General features: G+C 63.7%; 1 protein-coding gene across 1 annotated transcript in view; it reads left to right on the top strand.

The window, feature by feature from the left end:
* Positions 1-3,210: 3,210 nt before the first annotated feature.
* The window catches only part of MYO15A (myosin XVA), a 64,731-nt gene continuing 49,093 nt past the window's right edge, over positions 3,211-18,848 (top strand). Inside the window, exons 1-11 of the mRNA XM_066364583.1 lie at positions 3,211-5,218; positions 5,354-6,957; positions 8,950-9,032; positions 10,015-10,078; positions 10,849-10,958; positions 11,305-11,379; positions 11,545-11,635; positions 16,338-16,343; positions 16,717-16,820; positions 16,937-17,000; positions 18,261-18,374. Coding sequence (XP_066220680.1) covers positions 3,211-5,218; positions 5,354-6,957; positions 8,950-9,032; positions 10,015-10,078; positions 10,849-10,958; positions 11,305-11,379; positions 11,545-11,635; positions 16,338-16,343; positions 16,717-16,820; positions 16,937-17,000; positions 18,261-18,374 — 4,323 coding nt within the window. The remainder of the gene's footprint in view (positions 5,219-5,353; positions 6,958-8,949; positions 9,033-10,014; positions 10,079-10,848; positions 10,959-11,304; positions 11,380-11,544; positions 11,636-16,337; positions 16,344-16,716; positions 16,821-16,936; positions 17,001-18,260; positions 18,375-18,848) is intronic.

Raw genomic sequence — 18,848 nt, 5'->3', positions numbered from 1 at the left:
TGCGCCACCACACAGGCGATGATGGAAATCTTGAGGGTACTCGTGACCCCCTGTAAGTCCTGTTGGCTCTACCTGCAAGATATACCACCTCCCCCCCCCACCCCTCCTGCCCCCAGCTAGGTCTAGGCCCCCACAGCCTCAAAAAGATCCTGTGGGCCCTGGCCGGTTGGCTTAGCGGTAGAGCGTCGGCCTGGCGTGCGGGGGACCCGGGTTCGATTCCCGGCCAGGGCACATAGGAGAAGCGCCCATTTGCTTCTCTACCCCCCCCCTTCCTCTCTGTCTCTCTCTTCCCTCCCGCAGCCGAGGCTCCATTGGAGCAAAGATGGCCCGGGCGCTGGGGATGGCTCCTTGGCTTCTGCCCCAGGCGCTAGAGTGGCTCTGGTCGCAACACAGCGATGCCCCGGAGGGGCAGAGCATCGCCCCCTGGTGGGCAGAGCGTCGCCCCTGGTGGGCGTGCCGGGTGGATCCCAGTCGGGTGCATGCGGGAGTCTGTCTGACTGTCTCTCCCCGTTTCCAGCTTCAGAAAAATACAAAAAAAAAAAAAAAAAAAAAAAAAAAGGGATCCTGTGAAGACTGAGGTCCAATTCCATCCATTCTCTTGACAAAAACACTCCCAGGGCTCCAGCCTTACCTGCAGTCAAAGCCAAGTCCTCACCGTGGCCCACAGTGCACTGCACACCTGCCCTCAGCCCCTGAGCTCACCCTCCGCCTTCACCCGCTGTGCTCCTGTCACCCTAACCTTGCTGCTCCTCCACCACATCAGATCAGGGCCAGCACGCTCCCCCTGAGGCCCCCTCACTCTCCTGCAGCTCTGGGCTCCAGTGTCCTTCCCAGCGGAGTGGCCCCTTCCTGCTTAATCAATTACACCTTTTACTTATTTCCATTTGTTGATACCCTCCCCCCACACACATAGGACATAGGTCAACTCCACAAGGGTTGGGTTTGTATCTGTTCTGTTCTTAGCTGTATCCCCAGTAAGACAGAGCCTGGTATACAGCAGGCTTTCAACAAATAGTTCTGAACGAATGAATGAGTAAGCAAACATAGGAGGGCCATGGGCCAGGTAAACTGAGGAATCAACCTCACCTCCCACGTGACGGCCCAAGTACCCAGGAGCCTAGCAGGCAGGAGGATCTAGCAAGGAAGGTGGCTTTGGAACCACTCAAGACCTGGGTCCGTGCTGGGTGACCTTGAACAAGTCACCTTACCTCTCCGAGACCGTTTCCTCATCCTGGAGAATGGAGGTGACAGCTCCCAACCCAGGGGCCTGTTGCAAGAATCTCATGAGCTAATAATAGTGGCCAGGGCCTCAATGTGGAAACCAGCTATAGGAGAGCCAGGGTGGCCACATAGAATGAACCCCCCACGCTGTTTTTTCCTCACATGGTCAGCGGCCACAGCCCAGAATGAGGCAGAATGTGTGGGCAGCACAGGAGGTGGCGAAGGAGAGAGTGGATGCCGCCCCTCAAAATCTCACAGGGCGAGAGGCCCAGTTTTCTGCGTGACCCCCGCCCCCACCCCTGCTCCCAGAAGCCGCCGATTGCTCCAGTTTCCATCAGGTTCCCTTCTGCTCCCTGGGGGCCGGCTGCAGCAGGCACCACCTGCCTTCGGCACGAGGTCCCGTGACTTGCTGGGCGCCCAGCTGGCTTTCGGTGAATCCTGGGGAGAAAGAGCAGAGAGACAAGGGGAAGGCGAAGAGGCAGAGGAGGAGGAAGAGGCCTTGGCCACTCAGACCCTTACCTCTCCGCTCCCCACCTGGGCTGGGAGAGGCCATCCACTGTCCCTGCTGCATCGCAGAGCAACCGAGGCCCCCAGAAGCCACCCCAAAGCATGGTGTCAGCAAGTGGCAGAACAAGCCAGAACCTCTCTGTTCTGGGGTCTCCTAGGTAAAATCCTAAGGGACCGAAGAAGTCGCTCTGGGACCTTACACAGAAGGTAGAAGACTACACAGGAGTCGAGTGAGTGGACAGCAGGACATTGTTAGCTGGAAGTCTTTCTTCAGCCACCCTGGGCCTTTTGCACGTCCTGTTCTTGGGTCCTTGGGCAGGAGAGGAAGGAACAGTGCGGAGACTTCAGGTCCCAGAGTTCTCCCTCCACCCACCCCCTTCATCCAGCAAGCCACAGCCTCTTCCTCCTGTAGCTCAGGTTCTCAGAAGTGGACTGGCCATTGGCTACACCAGAGAGGGCAGGGTCCACATGGCCACGCCTTCTCAGCCAGGGCTGGGACTGGGAGGCGAGGTCCAGGTACTCCAGATACGAACACTGTGGCTTCTGCAGCCACTTCTGCACGCAGCAGCTTCGCAGGGCCCTGCTTCCTCCTTGTGAAGGACACAGGCATGGTTTATGAGCCCCCAGAGAGAGCAACATGGCAGAACCAGGGATCAGAGCCGAGCCTGACCCGCCTGCTTCTGCGCCCTCAGCCCCCTGGCATGTGTGTCTCTCAAGACCCTGCTGCAGTCCCACTGAGATGCCCCCACCTTGCCCTACCGTCTGAGCTGGCAGCCTGGCTCTCCCCCATGCATTATTCATGCTCCCCAGAGCTGCCAGCTCTAGTTACACTGACCAAAGACCTGGGCACTTGCCCTACCTACTCCCCTTCCTCCCCTCCCCAGGGCTTGGAGGGTCCCCAGATTCCCCTCCAAGGCAACTTGGTGGGTTTTGAACATCCCACCTGGGCTCAGGAGATGCAGCTCCACTTTGGGCCCAGTGCAGAGGGACTGGGTGGTTTAGGCCGGTGGCTCCCCTCTGTGGGGCTCCTTGTCTTCCTCTGTGTCGTGGCAGTGACCCAAGCACTGGCTTCGGTGGGCTCAACCAGCCGAGGCCCAGGGAAGCCTCCATCCACCCCCTGGGCGGACACGGGGATCCTCATGGCAACTGCAGGCCAGGGCGGTGGCCCCAGCACAGGCCTCAGCCAGGCTTCCCCAGGTCCCGGGGAGACGGTCTCAGCACACTTTCCACCAGCAGCTTGAGGGTGTAACTCAAGGCGGCGTCTCGAGGAGATGAATTATGGATCCGGCCTCTTGGAAACCTGGTCCCGACCAGAAGCAGCTTAGCCGTCCCTCCCCAGGCCACCCAGGCCAGTCCCAGCTGCTCAGAACCAGAGGCCAGTCGTGCCGCCACAGGCAGGGAGATCCAGAGGATCCCCTTGTCTCTCCAAGTCCCTGAGCTAGTGACAGCGGGCCACGGCCCCCTGGGGAGCAGGCCGCCGCCATGGCAGAGGACGAGAAGAAAGCGAAGAAAGGGAAGAAGGGCAAGAAGGGCCAGGAGCCCGAGAAGCCCAAGCGGAGCCTGAAGGGGACCTCGCGGCTGTTCATGGGCTTCCGCGACCGCACCCCCAAGATCTCCAAGAAGGGCCAGTTCCGCAGCGCCTCGGCCTTCTTCTGGGGCCTGCACACCGGGCCGCAGAAGACCAAGCGCAAGAAGAAGGCGCGCACCGTGCTCAAGTCGACCTCGAAGCTCATGACCCAGATGCGCATGGGCAAGAAGAAGCGCGCCATGAAGGGCAAGAAGCCGTCGTTCATGGTCATCCGCTTCCCGGGCCGGCGCGGCTACGGCCGCCTCCGGCCGCGGGCCCAGTCGCTCAGCAAGGCGTCCACCGCCATCAACTGGCTCACCAAGAAGTTCCTCATCAAGAAGGCGGAGGAGTCCGGCAGCGAGCGCGCCACGGTGGACGCCTGGCTGAGCCGCTCGGGCTCCCACGTGGGCTCCCGCAAGCTGCCCTTCCCGTCGGGCGCCGAGATCCTGCGGCCCGGGGGCCGCCTGCGCAGGTTCCCCCGCAGTCACAGCATCTACGCGTCCGGGGAGCCCGTGGGCTTCCTGCCCTTCGAGGACGAGGCCCCCTTCCGGCACGCGGGCTCCCGCAGGTCGCTGTACGGGCTCGAGGGCTTCCAAGACCTGGGCGAGTACTACGACTACCACCGCGAGGGCGACGACTACTACGACCAGCAGTCGCTCTACCAGTTCGGGGAGGAGCCCGAGCCCAACCCGGGGCCCTATGGCCCTTATGGTCCCTACGGCCCTTACGGCCCAGCCTGGCCGCCCTACGGGGACCACCCCTACGGGTACCCCCCCAAGGACCCCTACGACTACGACCCCCTGGACTATTACGGTGGCCCTTACCACCCCCCGTCGGCCTACGGCTACGGCTACGGCTACGGCTACGATGACTACGAGCCCCCCTATGCGCCCCCCGGGGGGTACGCGTCTCCCTACAGCTACTACGACGCTTACGAGGGCGAGCCCTACCCGCCCGGCTACTACCTGGACCCCTTCGCACCTTACGCACCTTACGAGGCGCCCTACCTGCCCTACCACCTCCCGTACGACGTACCACCCAGCTTGGATCCCTACGGGCTGCCCTACGATGCGCCCTACGCGGCCCCCTACGATGCGCCCTACGCGGCCCCCTACAGCGTCCCCTACGCCGAGGGCCTCTACGGTGCCGGGGAGCAGGCCATCTACCCCCCGGGGCTGCCCTACCTCTATCCAGAGGAGCCCGCGGCCTTCGCGTACCCGTGGGCGCCGCCGCCCCTCCTGTCGCCCCACAACCCCTACGCCCACCCCATGGACGACATCGTGGAGCTGGAGGAGCCCGAGGAGGCGGCCGGGGCGCGGCGGGGCACCTCCTTCCGCCTGCCCAGCGCCAGCTTCTTCGAGCAGCAGGGCATGGACAAGCCCGCCCGGTCCAAGCTCTCCCTCATCCGCCGGTTCCGCCTCTTCCCGCGGCCCCAGGTGAAGCTCTTCGGGAAGGAGAAGCTGGAGGTGCCCCTGCCGCCCTCCCTGGACATACGACTGCCCCTGGGGGACGAAGAGGAGGAGGACGAGGAGGAGGCCGTGCCCCCCGCGCACACCCTGCCCTACGCCCACCCGTTCTGGGGCTTCCTGACGCCGCGCCAGCGGAACCTGCAGCGGGCCCTGTCGGCCTTCGGCGCCCACCGCGCCCACCGCGGCCTGGGCTTCGGGCCCGAGTTCGGCCACCTTCCCCCCCGGCCGGCCACCTCGCTGGCACGCTTCCTCAAGAAGACGCTGTCGGACAAGAAGCAGGCCCCGCGGCTCAGGGGCAGCCAGCAGGCCCGGCGGGGAGGCCCCGCGGTCCGGGAGGCGGCCTACAAGCGCTTCGGCTACAAGCTGGCCGGCATGGACCCCGAGCAGCCCACCACGCCCATCCTGCTGCGCCGGGCCCAGGCGCGGGCGCGCAACCGCAACAACTCGCACGGCCTGCCGGAGCCGCCGCTGTCCCCGCTGCCCCCGCCGCTGTCCCCGCTGCCCCCGCCGCTGTCGCCGCTGCCCCCGCCGCTGTCCCCGCGGCCCCCGCCGCTGTCCCCGCTGCCCCCGCCGCTGTCCCCGCCGCTGTCCCCGCGGCCCCCGCCGCCGCCCACCCACTGGAGCGCGCTGCTGCCCCCGCCCGCGCCGCGCCGGCCCCCCAGCCCCGCGGCCCCGCCGCCCGCGCCCCTCGCCCCGCCGCTCTCGGGCCTGCCCGGGCCGGCCTCGCCCTACGGCTCGCTGCGCCGCCGCCCGCCGCCCTGGGCCGCCCCCTTCTCCCCGCCGCCCTGGGCCGCCCCGGCGCACGTGCCGCTCGCCCCGCAGCCCAGCTGGTGGGGCCTCGTGGAGCCGCCGCCCGTGAGCCCCGACGTGCCCGTCGACCTGCTGGCCTTCCCCGGACCCCGGCCCTCCTTCCGGGGCTCCCGCCGCAGAGGGGCGTCCCCGCCGGCCCCTCGGAGGCAGGCCTGGCCGCCGCTGCCCTCGCCCCAGCCCTCGCTGCGGAGCCTGCCCGGGCTGGGCTACCGGTCGCCCCTGGGGCCCGCGTCCCCGCAGCTGTCCGGGAGGGCCCGCCGCTTCCAGCGGAGCCTGTCGCCCCTGCCGCCGCGCCGGCCGCACTCCCTGCGGGAGCCCCTGTCCCCGCTCCGCGCCTCGGGGCGCCTGGGCCCCCTGCCGCCGCCCCTGCTGTCTCCGGTCCTGGGCCTCGGCCGCAGGCACTACTCGCTGCACCTGCCCGCCCGCCTCCCGCACACCTGGCGCCGCCTCAGCGAGCCCCCCACCCGGGCCGTGAAGCCCAGGGTGCGCCAGCCCTTCCCGGGGTCCGGGAGTCCCGGGGCGTGGCGGGCGGCTGTGGCGGCCGCCGCGGCTGCCCCTGAGCTGGGAGAGAGCCAGCAGGACGCTGAGGACGCGGAGATCCCCTGGACGGTGCCCCCGCTGGCGCCCAGCTGGAACGCTGACACGCCTCCGCCGCAGCGCCCGGCCTCGCCCTGGCCCGGGGGCCCCCGCCGCCGCCACCGGAGCTCTTCCAGGCCGCCCCCCATCCCCGAAAACCCCTTTCTCCAGCACGTCGGCCCCGTGCCGTCCCCCGACTCCCAGTCGGAGGACCCAGCCTCGGACACCGGTGTCTTCGTGGGTACACATCATGACCTGGGGCCTGGAGAGCTGGCCAAATCGGCCAGCCCCAGCCCTGAGAAGCTTAAAGAAGATATCCCCCCTGAGGACCCCCAACTGCCAGCGGAGCCCAAGACCCTGACACCAAATATCCCCAAGGATGCGCCCCCAGAGCAGAAGGTGCTAAAGCCCAGCCACTCCTACCCTCTGGCCGCGTGCCACCGGATGAGGTCCACATGGCCACCAAGGCGCCGCTGGGGAACGCTGCCCCACGCCCCAGCCCCCTTGGAGCCCACTGGGCATCGGGCAGGCCCTACGCCTTTTGCTGTAGTCATGCCTCAGGTACAAAAGCCGAGTTCTTCCCAGCAAGTTGGTCCTGCCACCCTGCAGTCCCCCACCCAGCTGACCAGACCCAAGTCCAGAGCCTGGAGTCTGCTGTGGTCCTGCCTGTGGCTGCCAGCAGAGACCCACCGGCCCTGGCCACAAGCACACGCCCGCCCCCCATCCTGCCGTCTGGGCCTTGCAGCTGCCTGTCTGCCCCGTGGGGGCCCCTGGGAAGAGGTTGGCCTCAAAAGCTGGTGGAACGAGGTATGGGGGCACAGGGTCAGAGGGAGGGCTTCGGGGTTCTGCCCTGGGGACAAGTCGAGAGACAGCCTCAGGGCCCTGGTGAGCTGCTTCCTTCTTGGGCCTCAGTCTTCCCACCTATAACTTGGAAGAACAGCCCCAGGCTCCCCAAGCCTCTGGAGAATTGGACCAGGGGGGATGCCCAGCACAGACAGGCACAGGGCAGATGCTCCTCTCGAGTCACTTTGGGACGGGATCTGGTTCTGCCTGGGCTCTGAGCAGCCCGGTCCTAGTCCAGTCTGTGTGGCAGGTCCATCCTCAGCTGCGGACAAAATCGCAGGACTTGCCTTATTGACCTGCCCAGCCCTGCCCCACCCTACATCCGTGTTCCCACCGGCCCCCTTGCGCCCTCCTCTGGGGTCCTTGCTTAAGGGCAGTCCCTGGGGCCGCAGGGTTCGGGACTGTCTGAGGGGCGGGACTCGGGAATCCAACTTCCAGCCTCTTCATTGCACAGTGGGGAAACGGAAGCCCAGGAGGTCACATAGATCAGCGCTTAGCCGGATTCCTCCGCAGACTGGCCACCCGTGGGGTGAGGGCAGGCAGCTTTCTGAGGGGTGCCAAGCCCATGCCTGGCTGCCATGCTCCTGCTGGAACGTGAGCCTGACACGCTGAGTGGCCGTCAGCGAAGGGGGCGTGGTCACCGGAACCTCCCCCGGGGCCGGGGGTGGGCGGGGCACACAGGGGCTGCGGGCGGTTCTCCACCTATGAAGACCGTGCCCTGCGGAGCTGGGCCGCCGGCTAGCCCAGCGATGGCGTCCGGGGCCGCCTGGCTGCTGGGGGGGCCCTGGCCACGGCGGAGGGTGCCCAGAGCCGTGTGGGCCACAGCCTTGCGGGAGCGGGCTGCAGGGCGCCCTGGGGTGAGGGGCAAGGATGCCTGGGCCCTCCTCACCCTGGAATACGTGAGTGGCTGAATTATTCAGGGTGTGCGGCCACTGGCACACATGGGCAGACTGGTGGGCGGGAGGCCAGGGACTCAGGGTGATACTCCTTGTGGCCTACTTAGCACATGGGGCTCCCTCCCGGTGTCCGCTTTCCTCCCCTGCTCGGGGCGGGGCGTGGGCTGGATCTGAGAGGCTGGAAAGGTGAGATGCACATGTGTGCTCACAGTCCTGTGGGTCCCATGCATGCCTGCGTGCCTGGGACCTGTGCTGGGGTGTTCCACAGTAAAGCAAGGACTGCATTCGTGCGTGTGTGCATGTGTGTGCATGTGTGTGTGTGTGTGTGTGTGCGCACGAAGGTCCACGCAGCTGTGGCATTTGTGGGGTCACGAGAGTGCACATAGTCACAGCAGAAACCCTGCAGCCCAAAGTCTGCATCAGGACTTTTCTCTCGAGTCTCGCCCCCCCCCAGGTGTGGGGACAGCCCAGGTGTCCATGCCCCCGAGAATGTGTCACATGGACACAGAGAGCACGTGCCTGCAGCCAGGTACCTCAGGCCTTCACGCATGGCAACGGGCATCTTGCAAGACCGCAGGTGTGCCGTTGTCTGAACGTGTAGGTCTGTGCCCCAGGCGAGGCACCGAGCAAGGTGGAGCATGGAGTGGGACTGTCTCGGCCTGGGTCTTCCTCGAGGCCCCATGCACCAAGATACAAATGTTCAAGTTGTCACTTAAGCAAAGACTTGGGGTCCACGCTGGAAAAGGGTGTCAGCATCTGGAGAGCTTGGGAGGTTGGGGGGGGCTTCCACGAGGCCGTGGGAACAGTGCCCCTGGGCAGTGCTCACCCCCCAAGCAGGACAGTTGGAAGCACATGGGAATGCACGGGCAGAGGGCAAGGGCAGCCGTGTGTCCCTGAGTAAGGCCCCACGGCCCCTGGCAGGCCAAGGCAAGCAGGCCCGCAGGACCCGCCTGGCTACACGCAGGTTACCTGCACAACAGGAGCTGGTCCCACTTGTATCCACGCCAGGGGCCACGCCTAGGCGCCCTCCCAGCGGGTGACCAGAGACCCTCTCTCACAGATGCACTCCATCCGCAACCTGCCGTCCACGCGGTTCCGCGAGCAGCTCCGGGAGGACGGTGTGGAGGACATGACCCAGCTGGAGTGAGTGGGCCGGGGGCAGGGTCCCTGAGGGGGTGACCAGGGAGTCCCACCCTCCCAGCGAGAGCACCTCCCCTACTGGCGGTGCCTCTCACCTCCCAGAACATCTTCAGAGCCTTGACTGCCTGTCTGCAAAGTGAGGGTCAGGCGTTGTCTCAAAAGTCACATGTGGGCCCTGGCCGGTTGGCTCAGTGGTAGAGCGTGGCTCGGTGTGTGGAAGTCCTGGGTTCAATTCCCGGCCAGGGCACATAGGAGAAGCATCCATCTGCTTCTCCACCCCTCCCCCTTTCCTTCCTCTCTGTCTCTCTCTTCCCCTCCCTCAGCCAAGGCTCCATTGGAGCAAAATTGGCCCCGGGCGCTGAGGATGGCTCCATGGCCTCTGCCTCAGGCACTAGAGTGGCTCTGGTTGCAACAGAGAGATGCCCCAGATGGGCAGAGCATCGCCCCCTGGGCGCATGCGAGAGTCTGTCTGACTGCCTCCCCGTTTCCAACTTCAGAAAAATACAAAAAAGAAACAACAAACAAACAAAAGCCACATGTGTGCACGACACAGCTCCGTGAGTCAGATGGGCCTAGGTTCAAATCCCAGCCCCACCACTTACCAGCTGGAGGGCCTTGGGCAAATCACTTTACCTCTGCCTGCCTCCGTTCCTCATTTCTAAGATGGTGGTGGGGTGGCTGTTATTAGGAGGGTACTGGCACGTTGGAGGTACCCAGACCATGAGGGCCACGCTGGTCAGTATCGCTACCCAATTCCGGTGAGTCAGCCCTCACCTCTGCAGAGCCCAGCGGGTGAGTGAGAAAGGGATAGTGACTATTATACCTACTGGACAGATGTGGAGGCACAGGGAGGTTAAGTAGCTTCCCCAGGCCTCATGGTTAGTTAGGGTCAGAGATAGGACTTAAACTCGGGGCCTTCCTGGCCAAGGCCCGGCCCTGAGGGAGAGAGGACCCTGACCGCCTGCCCTTCTTCCCGCTCTCCCAGAGACCTCCAGGAGAGCACTGTGCTGTCCAACCTCAAGACCAGATTTGAACGGAACCTCATTTACGTGAGTCCTGGGTGGGCCCCGCCCCGGGCTCGGATCGGGCAGGCCGCTGCCTCCCCGTGTCCTGGGGTCCCCGTAGGAGGCGTGGATTTCTGCTGTGGGACCCCAGACTGGTGGCCTCTGGTGTTAACCCTGAGGTTATTCCTATCTGAAAATAGCCTATGAGACCCTGGAACTCTGAAATCCAAGGTCCTAAACGCAGCGTCTTAGAGCGGCGGCTGCCAGGGGCAGGGACCTGCAGCCCAACAGAGAAAACTTCCAGAGTCCTAGAACCCCTAGTCCTGGGTCCCTGGAGTGGGGCAGCCCAGGAGGGAAGGGAGCCACTGGCCACAGAATGACAGAAAAGGGGCCCAGAACCACCGTGCAGGCAGCAGGCTCACCCAGAGGGGCTCTAACCACCTCACAACCCCCTGCACTCCCAGCCCCTCCCTGGACCGCAGGCAGGGGAGCTGTGACCTTACAGTGCGGCAGCAGTCCCTGGGGCCCAGCCCTGACTGTGAACAAGTGAGCTAGGCTGCAGCGTACACAGCCACCTTTGCAGAACTGTGGCCACGGGGGGCTTGACTCACTCCAGACTCCTCCCAGCCTCCACCGGGGACAGTGCTTGAAGTCCCTTTACTAGAGTCGATGACCTGTCAAGCTGTTCGAGGACATAAGGTTCAGGCAGCCAGACATCTGTCCCCATGGAAACAGGGATCCAGGCTCCCAAGAGCAGGGGAGGGGCACGGGGCAGTGAGGAACCCGGGTCACTGAGGCCTCCGTCTGCACAGCAGACCTACATCGGCAGCATCCTGGTGTCGGTGAACCCGTACCGAATGTTTGGGATCTACGGGCTGGAGCAGGTGCAGCAGTACCGAGGCCGGGCCCTGGGAGAGAATCCCCCGTGAGTGTCTTCCGGGCTGGGGACGGGAGCTGTCCCGGGCTCTCCTGGGTCTCTCTCTGGCGGCCCCTCAGCCACAGGTCAGGGCTGACGGCAGAGGGCAGCCCACCTGCTCAGCTGGACATGTCCCCCAGCCTGGCCACTGCCCCTGCTGGGGTTGGAGGCCACTGCGGCTCAGATCACCATGGGGAACGTGGCCGGGGACCTGACTCCAAGGGTGGGTGAAGAAGCAGGATCGGCTGCTTGGCTGGACAGAGATGCCCCCTGCCCCCCGCCCTCTGGGAGGTTTGGGAGCACGGGAGACGGGGGTCCTGTCACAGTGCCCCCTGTGCCCCGTCTCTCTCTGCAGGCATCTCTTTGCAATCGCAAATCTTGCCTTCGCCAAAATGCTCGATGCCAAACAGAACCAGTGCGTAATTATCAGGTGAGCAGCCTAATTACCGGGCGAGCCGCAGGTCAGGCGGAGGACCCGTGTTTGCGTATGTGGCGGGGACAGGTGGGGGGACCTCTTGTGTCATGGTGGGACCTGGGGGGGTCCCTGAGAGGCAGCGAACCAGTGGAAGCTCACTCTGCCCCTTTGCCTGGTTAGTGGAGAGAGCGGCTCTGGAAAAACCGAGGCCACAAAGCTGATTCTACGCTACCTGGCCACCGTGAACCAAAAACGGGGCATCATGCAGCAGGTGAGTCTGTCTGTCTCCCCGGGGTCCTCAGCTGAGCACCCCTGGTGCCCCTCAGGAGGTGAGACTTCTCGGCCCCACTTGGAGGCTGGGGAGGCTGAGCCCAGGTTTGCACCGAGAGTGCCCTTAGGACTTGGGGGTCTCCCTCCTCTCCCAGGGAGCTCCTGTGGAGGATACGTCCTATCTGCATCCATGGAGCTCCGGGTGCTGTCTTCCCCCCGGGGGGTGACTAGGACAGAGGCCACACGGGCAAGGGAGTCACTCTACTTCTTCCGCCTGGCCTCACCTTCCTGGGTACAGCTCTTGGTCCATTGTGAAGGAGGCAGGAGGCAGGATAGGCCTCAATGGGGGGGGGGGGTGTCTGTGGGGCTGGGGGGCCGTAGCTGCTGGGACACCAAGGAGGCCGGGCCTGGGTCTGCAGGACTGGAGGTCTGCTCACAGTGCAGGTCGTCTGACCTGAGAATGCTAGAGGTTTCCCGAGGAACTGCTGTGTGCTGGGCCCAAGCTGGGCTCTGGGGAGGCGGGCGGCAGCAACACAGACGGACTAATGAGACTCCCACCTTCGTGAGAACTCCGTTCTAGTAGAGGAGACAGGAAAGAGAAAGAATAGACAAGTGAATGTCAAAGGATGGTAAGTGGTGGAGAAAAAAAGTGAAGAGGAGAACGGGGGGTGTTGGGAGTTGTCCTCTGAAGCGTGGTCATCGGGGTAAGCCCCACTGAGAGGTGAGGGAGTGGGCCCCAAGGATATTTGGAGGAAGAGCAGACAGGCAGTGCAAAGGCCCTGGGGTCAGCAGAGTGGCAGCATAGAGTCCAAGTGACAGAACACAGTGGCTCAGGCCAAGGAAATAGACCCCAGTGTAGCCGAGAGGCCAGTCAGTGACCTCCTGAGGGACCAGACAAGGTCCTAGTAGAGGGGACAGTCCAAGGGCAACCCCAGGCACTTGGCCCGAGCCACAGACAGCACTGGTCTTCCATCAGCTGGGTGGGCAGAGCTGCAGGGGGGAGACAGTGGTGCCCCTGAGGTATCTACAGCTTATCCACACAGAGATGGTGGGAAGGCGGAGGGTGGAGCAGGAGCTCGGAGCTCAGGGAAGGGGGTGCTGGAGACAAAGGTCCACCAGCTTGGAGCCTGACCCTCAGACTCCCCTCTCTGCGTCCATGAAGGTTTGTACGTGGCCACAGTGACCCAGCCAAAGGCCATCTCAGCAGGTGATCTCGGGGGCATCAGGCAGGGGCTGCTCAGCCCCCTGGGGGCAGCGGGCTGGCCCAGGATTTTCCGTCAGGGGGGTTACTTCCTGGCAGCCCCCCTCGGATGCCTACCTTGGCCTTCCTGACTCTGCCACCCCCCACCCCCAATCTCCCGGTGGGCAACTGGACCGTCCCGCTGCTCCAGGCAGGGTTTTCAAAACCTGCGAGGCTGGACTTCCGGAAGGATTGGGTAGGTAGGCAGGCAGACACGTGCGTGGAGCCCTCCTGAGTGCAGGTGCCTCAGTCACCCCTCCAGAGCCTCCCACCAGCCCGGGGCGGGTACAGTGACGTCCATTCACGGACAGGAAGACTGAGTGCTGGGAGGGAGAGGACTTACCCAGCACCCCACAGTGAGGGGGTAGAGGAACTGGGGTCAGCAGTGGGAGAGGACTTACCCAGCACCCCACAGTGAGGGGGTAGAGGAACCGGGATCAGAAGTGTGCGGCATGGCCCTGGCCGGTTTGCTCAGTGGTAGAGTGTAGGCCTGGCGTGCAGGGGTCTCGGGTTCGATTCCCGGCCAGGGCACACAGGAGAAGCGCCCATCTGCTTCTCCACCCCTCCCCCTCTCCTTCCTCTCTGTCTCTCTCTTCCCCTCCCACAGCCGAGGCTCCATTGGAGCAAAGATGGCCCGGGCGCTGGGGATGGCTCCTTGGCCTCTGCCCCAGGCGCTAGAATGGCTCTGGTTGCAACAGAGCGACGCCCCGGAGGGGCAGAGCATCGCCCCCTGGTGGGCGTGCCGGGTGGATCCCAGATGGGCGCATGCGGGAGTCTGTCTGACTGTCTCTCCTGGTTTCCAGCTTTGGAAAAATACAAAAAAAAAAAAAAAGTGCGCGGCAGGGCGCCCTCTGGGCGGGGGCGTGGTTGGGAGAGGACTTACCCAGCACCCCACAGTGAGGGGGTAGAGGAACTGGGGTCAGCAGTGCGCGGCAGGGCGCCCTCTTGGCGGAGGTCGGGGGCGTGGTTGGAACGGCGGGACACACAGGGCTGCACGTCTCTGGGCTGGCTTGGAGCAGTTGTGAGCAAGTGCCTTCCAGCTGGGACCCTCTGGGTCTATTTCCTGGCCCACAACTCGTCCCCTGCTCATATCATCAGACAGGCCGGATCTGGGGTCAAGTTGAGGCATGGCTGGAGCGGAGGTCTTACGTAATGTCCCTTGTCCTGGCTCCGCCCTCCCCCACGTAAGGGAACCACCCTCCCGCTGTCTCCCGTTACTCAGGAGGATGGGGCCACAGGAGCATAGCCCGTGGCTTCCCAATATGCAAATAAAAAGTCTCTCGTTGAGCTGGTTTGGGCCGTGGGTCCTCCCTGGACCCAGTCACACTCTGACCGGCAGAGGCCTGGGTGGGCCACAGGACCGAGAATGTGACGAGGGCTCCGCAGGATGGGGAGTGGCTGGGAGCTCCGCACCCCAAACCACACGCACCCCTCCCCCAACCCCCGCCTGGGAGCTGAGCTGATGGCCTAAGGAGCCAGCCAGAGGTTTCCCTTCCTGCCTCACCCGTCCTTGCCCCTGGCCACGCGCCCGGCCCTGCACAAGGTACTAGGACGAGAGAAACCTCAGGTACCCTCAGGGGACTTCCAGACTGAGGGACAGGACAGGCCACAGCCCAGGCAGACCCGGACTCAGCGAGCAATCCCACCCAGGCTGGCTCCTGCTCCGCTCGGGCCTCAGTCTACCCCTCTGTACAACGGGTACAATATTTCCTGACTCAGCGAGCAACTCCCACCCAGGCTGGCTCCTGCTCCGCTCTGGCCTCAGTCTACCCCTCTGTACAACGGGTACAATATTTCCTGACTCAGCGAGCAACTCCCACCCAGGCTGACTCCTGCTCCGCTCTGGGCCTCAGTCTACCCCTCTGTACAAGGGGTACAATATTTCCTGGGCTGAACGGGACTGTAGGAGTGCGCAGTGCGGGGAACGGGCACTTTCCCAAGTGACCAGGTGTTGCTTCTGCGGAGACTGGGCCTCCCTGGCCTCTCTCTTAAGAATTTATCCCGAGAAGAGGAGTCCGTCAGAGAATGCTGCCTGCAGCACTGTGCGCACGCCTGTCACCACGTGGTGCTCTCACACTCCCAGACACAGGACCTCGCCTCTCCGGTCTCAGGCTCCTGATATGTAAAACAAGGGTGACATGAGGGGCTACCGTATAGGATCTTGAACTACGACGTAATTAAGCCAAAGGGTCCGGCACATAGTAGGTGCTTAGTATATGGGAGCTGTGGTTAGCTGTGCTCTCATAGGATAGGGTTACCCGTTTTATCTCGTTAGCAGATGCTTGTTTGTTGAGGGCTCCTGTGTAGATGCTGGGGCCCCTGAGGGGTGCAGAGGGACCGATTCCTAGATGCCGGGGCCCCTGAGGGGTGCGGAGGGACCGATTCCTAGGTGCCGGGGCCCCTGAGGGGTGCAGAGGGACCGATTCCTAGGTGCCGGGGCCCCTGAGGGGTGCAGAGGGACCGATTCCTAGGTGCCGGGGCCCCTGAGGGGTGCAGAGAGACGGATTCCTAGGTGCCGGGGGCCCCTGAGGGGTGCAGAGGGACTGATTCCTAGGTGCCTGAGGGGTGCAGAGGGACCGATTCCTAGGTGCCTGAGGGGTGCAGAGGGACCGATTCCTAGGTGCCTGAGGGGTGCAGAGGGACTGATTCCTGGGTGCCGGGGCCCCTGAGGGGTGCAGAGAGACGGATTCCTAGGTGCCGGGGGCCCCTGAGGGGTGCAGAGAGACGGATTCCTAGGTGCCGGGGGCCCCTGAGGGGTGCAGAGGGACCGATTCCTAGGTGCCTGAGGGGTGCAGAGGGACCGATTCCTAGGTGCCTGAGGGGTGCAGAGGGACCGATTCCTAGGTGCCTGAGGGGTGCAGAGGGACTGATTCCTGGGTGCCGGGGCCCCTGAGGGGTGCAGAGGGACCGATTCCTAGGTGCCTGAGGGGTGCAGAGGGACTGATTCCTAGGTGCCTGAGGGGTGCAGAGGGACCGATTCCTAGGTGCCAGGGCCCCTGAGGGGTGCAGAGGGACCGATTCCTAGGTGCCTGAGGGGTGCAGAGGGACCGATTCCTAGGTGCCTGAGGGGTGCAGAGGGACCGATTCCTAGGTGCCTGAGGGGTGCAGAGGGACCGATTCCTAGGTGCCAGGGCCCCTGAGGGGTGCAGAGGGACCGATTCCTAGGTGCCTGAGGGGTGTAGAGGGACCGATTCCTAGGTGCCGGGGCCCCTGAGGGGTGCAGAGGGACCGATTCCTGCGCATGGAGGCTGACATATTAGCAGGGGTGGGGGAGGGGGAGATAAAATACAAAGCAGTGAGAGAATTGGTCAGAGGTGCCCACCACGGGGGCCCAAAGGCGCCGGGCAGTCCCTCCATGGCGACAGGCCGCTGAGATGGGGGCGGGAGAGGTGGCCAGTCCTACAGTGACCTTCTTCTGTTCTTGTCCCTTTCTCGCTCTCCTCCCTGCTGACCGCTCCTGAAGATAAAGGTATTTGGAGTACGTGAGCGTGTGTGTACCTGCTCACGCCCCTGTGAAATGCACGTGTGTGTGTGAGTGTGTGTGCACATGTGTGTGCATGCTTGTGTGTGATGGCAGGGTCGGTGGGAAGTGGTGTCTAACGGCCTGTCCGGGCCAGGGGCTGCCTTGCAGGAGGCTGGGGGAGGGGTCGCTGGGGTCGGCCTGAGGTGGGGGCGTGGAGGGACACTCAGGAGACCTCGGGGTGCTGTAGGGAGGCCGGCTCTGGTCCCCCCCTCCCAATAGCAGCCCTTGGGGAGATCTGTGTCCGGGGAAGCCTGAGGTGGCCCTAGCTGTGCACCCCCCTCCAGGCCCCAGAATAATTCCCACGTCTTCTGGGGTCGAGATCCTGGAGGCCACGCCTCTCCTGGAGTCCTTTGGTAACGCCAAGACCGTCAGGAACGACAACTCCAGCCGCTTCGGGAAGTTTGTGGAGATCTTTCTGGAAGGGTGAGCGGGACTGTGGAGGAACCCCCGAAGACCGGTGCGCTCCGTGCCCTGGCACGGCCACCATTGCCCTGCCCGCCGGCTGCCCGGGCCTGAGCTAACTGCGCTCCCTCCCCCAGGGGCGTGATCTCTGGTGCCATAACCTCCCAGTACCTGCTTGAGAAGTCCAGGATTGTGTTTCAGGTGGGCCTGTGCGTGCTGGGACGTGGGATGGCATCGGGGTGGCAGGTGGGGGTGTGTAGCTACTCAGAGCCTGGCACCTGGCTAAGCTGGTTAAATGTTGAATTCATGAACAAATACATGTGTATGTGTGAGCGTGTGACTGAATCCCCTCCTCTCCTCCATAACCGGCAGCCACCTTGGCTCTTCCCTGTCTCTGAAGCGCACCAGGCATGATCCTGCCTCAGGACCTTTGCACTTTCTATTTCTTCCACCTGGAGCATTCTGTCCCCAGACACCTGTGTGGCCAGATCCCTCAGCTCCTCCAGGTCTTTCCCTGAAATGTCACCCGCTCGCTTCACTGCTTTATATCTCTCCCCGGAACACTTCTCACCACCTGACATCTTTTATATATATATATTTTTTTTTTTTTTCTTCTTCTCATTTTTCTGAAGCTGTAAACAGGGAGAGACAGTCAGACAGACTCCCGCATGCGCCCGACCGGGATCCACCCGGCACGCCCACCAGGGGGCGATGCTCTGCCCCTCCGGGGCGTCGCCATGTTGCGACCAGAGCCACTCTAGCACCTGAGGTGAAGGCCATGGAGCCATCCCCAGCGCCCGGGCCATCTTTGCTCCAATGGAGCCTTGGCTGCGGGAGGGGAAGAGAGAGACAGAGAGGAAAGTGCGGCGGAGGGGTGGAGAAGCAAATGGGCGCTTCTCCTGTGTGCCCTGGCCGGGAATCGAACCCAGGTCCTCCGCACGCTAGGCCGACGCTCTACCGCTGAGCCAACTGGCCAGGGCCACATCTTTTATATTTTAACCGGTGATTTGCTGAGTGTCTGTCTCCCCAGCTAGCAGGTAGTGTGGGGGGTGCTCCATAAGGCCATGGGCTTCTGGTTGCCTGCTGTGTCCCATAGCAGCTACTCAGCCACTCTGACTAAATGAGCCTGCTCATTGGACATACGTGTGCACGGGCACGTGTAGGCAGTATACGTGGGCACCAAGCACCACTCTTCTCTGATTTCTCAAAAAAAGAAAAAAAAAATGAAACCCTGCCCCTAGCCCCTTCCTCACCACCCTACCAGGGCTCCTCCACCTGCCTCTCCGTCCTCCAAGCCAGAACCAGGCTGGGCGCTCGCTCAGCACAGAGGTGCCAGGTCTCACCTGCAGGCTTGTAGGACTGCTGATAGTTGGGGGCACACTTGGGCCTGGGTGTGTGTGTCTGGGGCTCACCTAGATGGGAGGCTCCCCCCTCTCTGAACCAACCCACCCCACCCCGCAGGCCAAAAACGAGAGGAACTACCACATCTTCTACGAGCTGCTGGCTGGGCTGCCCACCCATCTCCGGGAGACCTTCAGCCTGCAGGAGGCGGAGACCTACTACTACCTGAACCAGGTGAGCACCAGCGGGCGTCGGAGGGTCCCCTGGGGCTGATCCCCACACCCCCTCATCCCGGCAGGCAGAGAGAGACCAGTCGTGGTGTCCTGACAGCCAGCAAAGACGATGGACGTGTGTGTGGGAGGGCACGTTTGAATTTGAGGTGTGTCTCGTCCAGTCAAGTGGACAGGAGCTTCAGATCCGGGGTAGAAGCGGCCTTCCCGATTCTCCGCTTTTCCGGAGCCTGGAACGGCTATACTTCCTCTCTTGTGCCTCAGTTTCCCCATCTGTAAGACGGGGACAGCACAGTACCACTTTCCAGGGATGTGGTGAAGATTCCAGGAAGGAAACAGGGAGAGCACCCTGCACGGGACCTGCTCAGAGCCTCCCGGCCCGTGGGAAGGGCATGCCAGCTGGGTGGCTGCAGGTCGAGGCAGAGCAGGGCTCCCGGCCGCGCCCCCACCCCGGGCCCAGAGTCCCCGATCACTGGCC

This window comes from Saccopteryx leptura, chromosome 2 (assembly GCF_036850995.1).
Source record: "Saccopteryx leptura isolate mSacLep1 chromosome 2, mSacLep1_pri_phased_curated, whole genome shotgun sequence".
NCBI lineage: Eukaryota > Metazoa > Chordata > Mammalia > Chiroptera > Emballonuridae > Saccopteryx > Saccopteryx leptura.
This window is presented reverse-complemented; position numbering and strand designations above follow the sequence as displayed.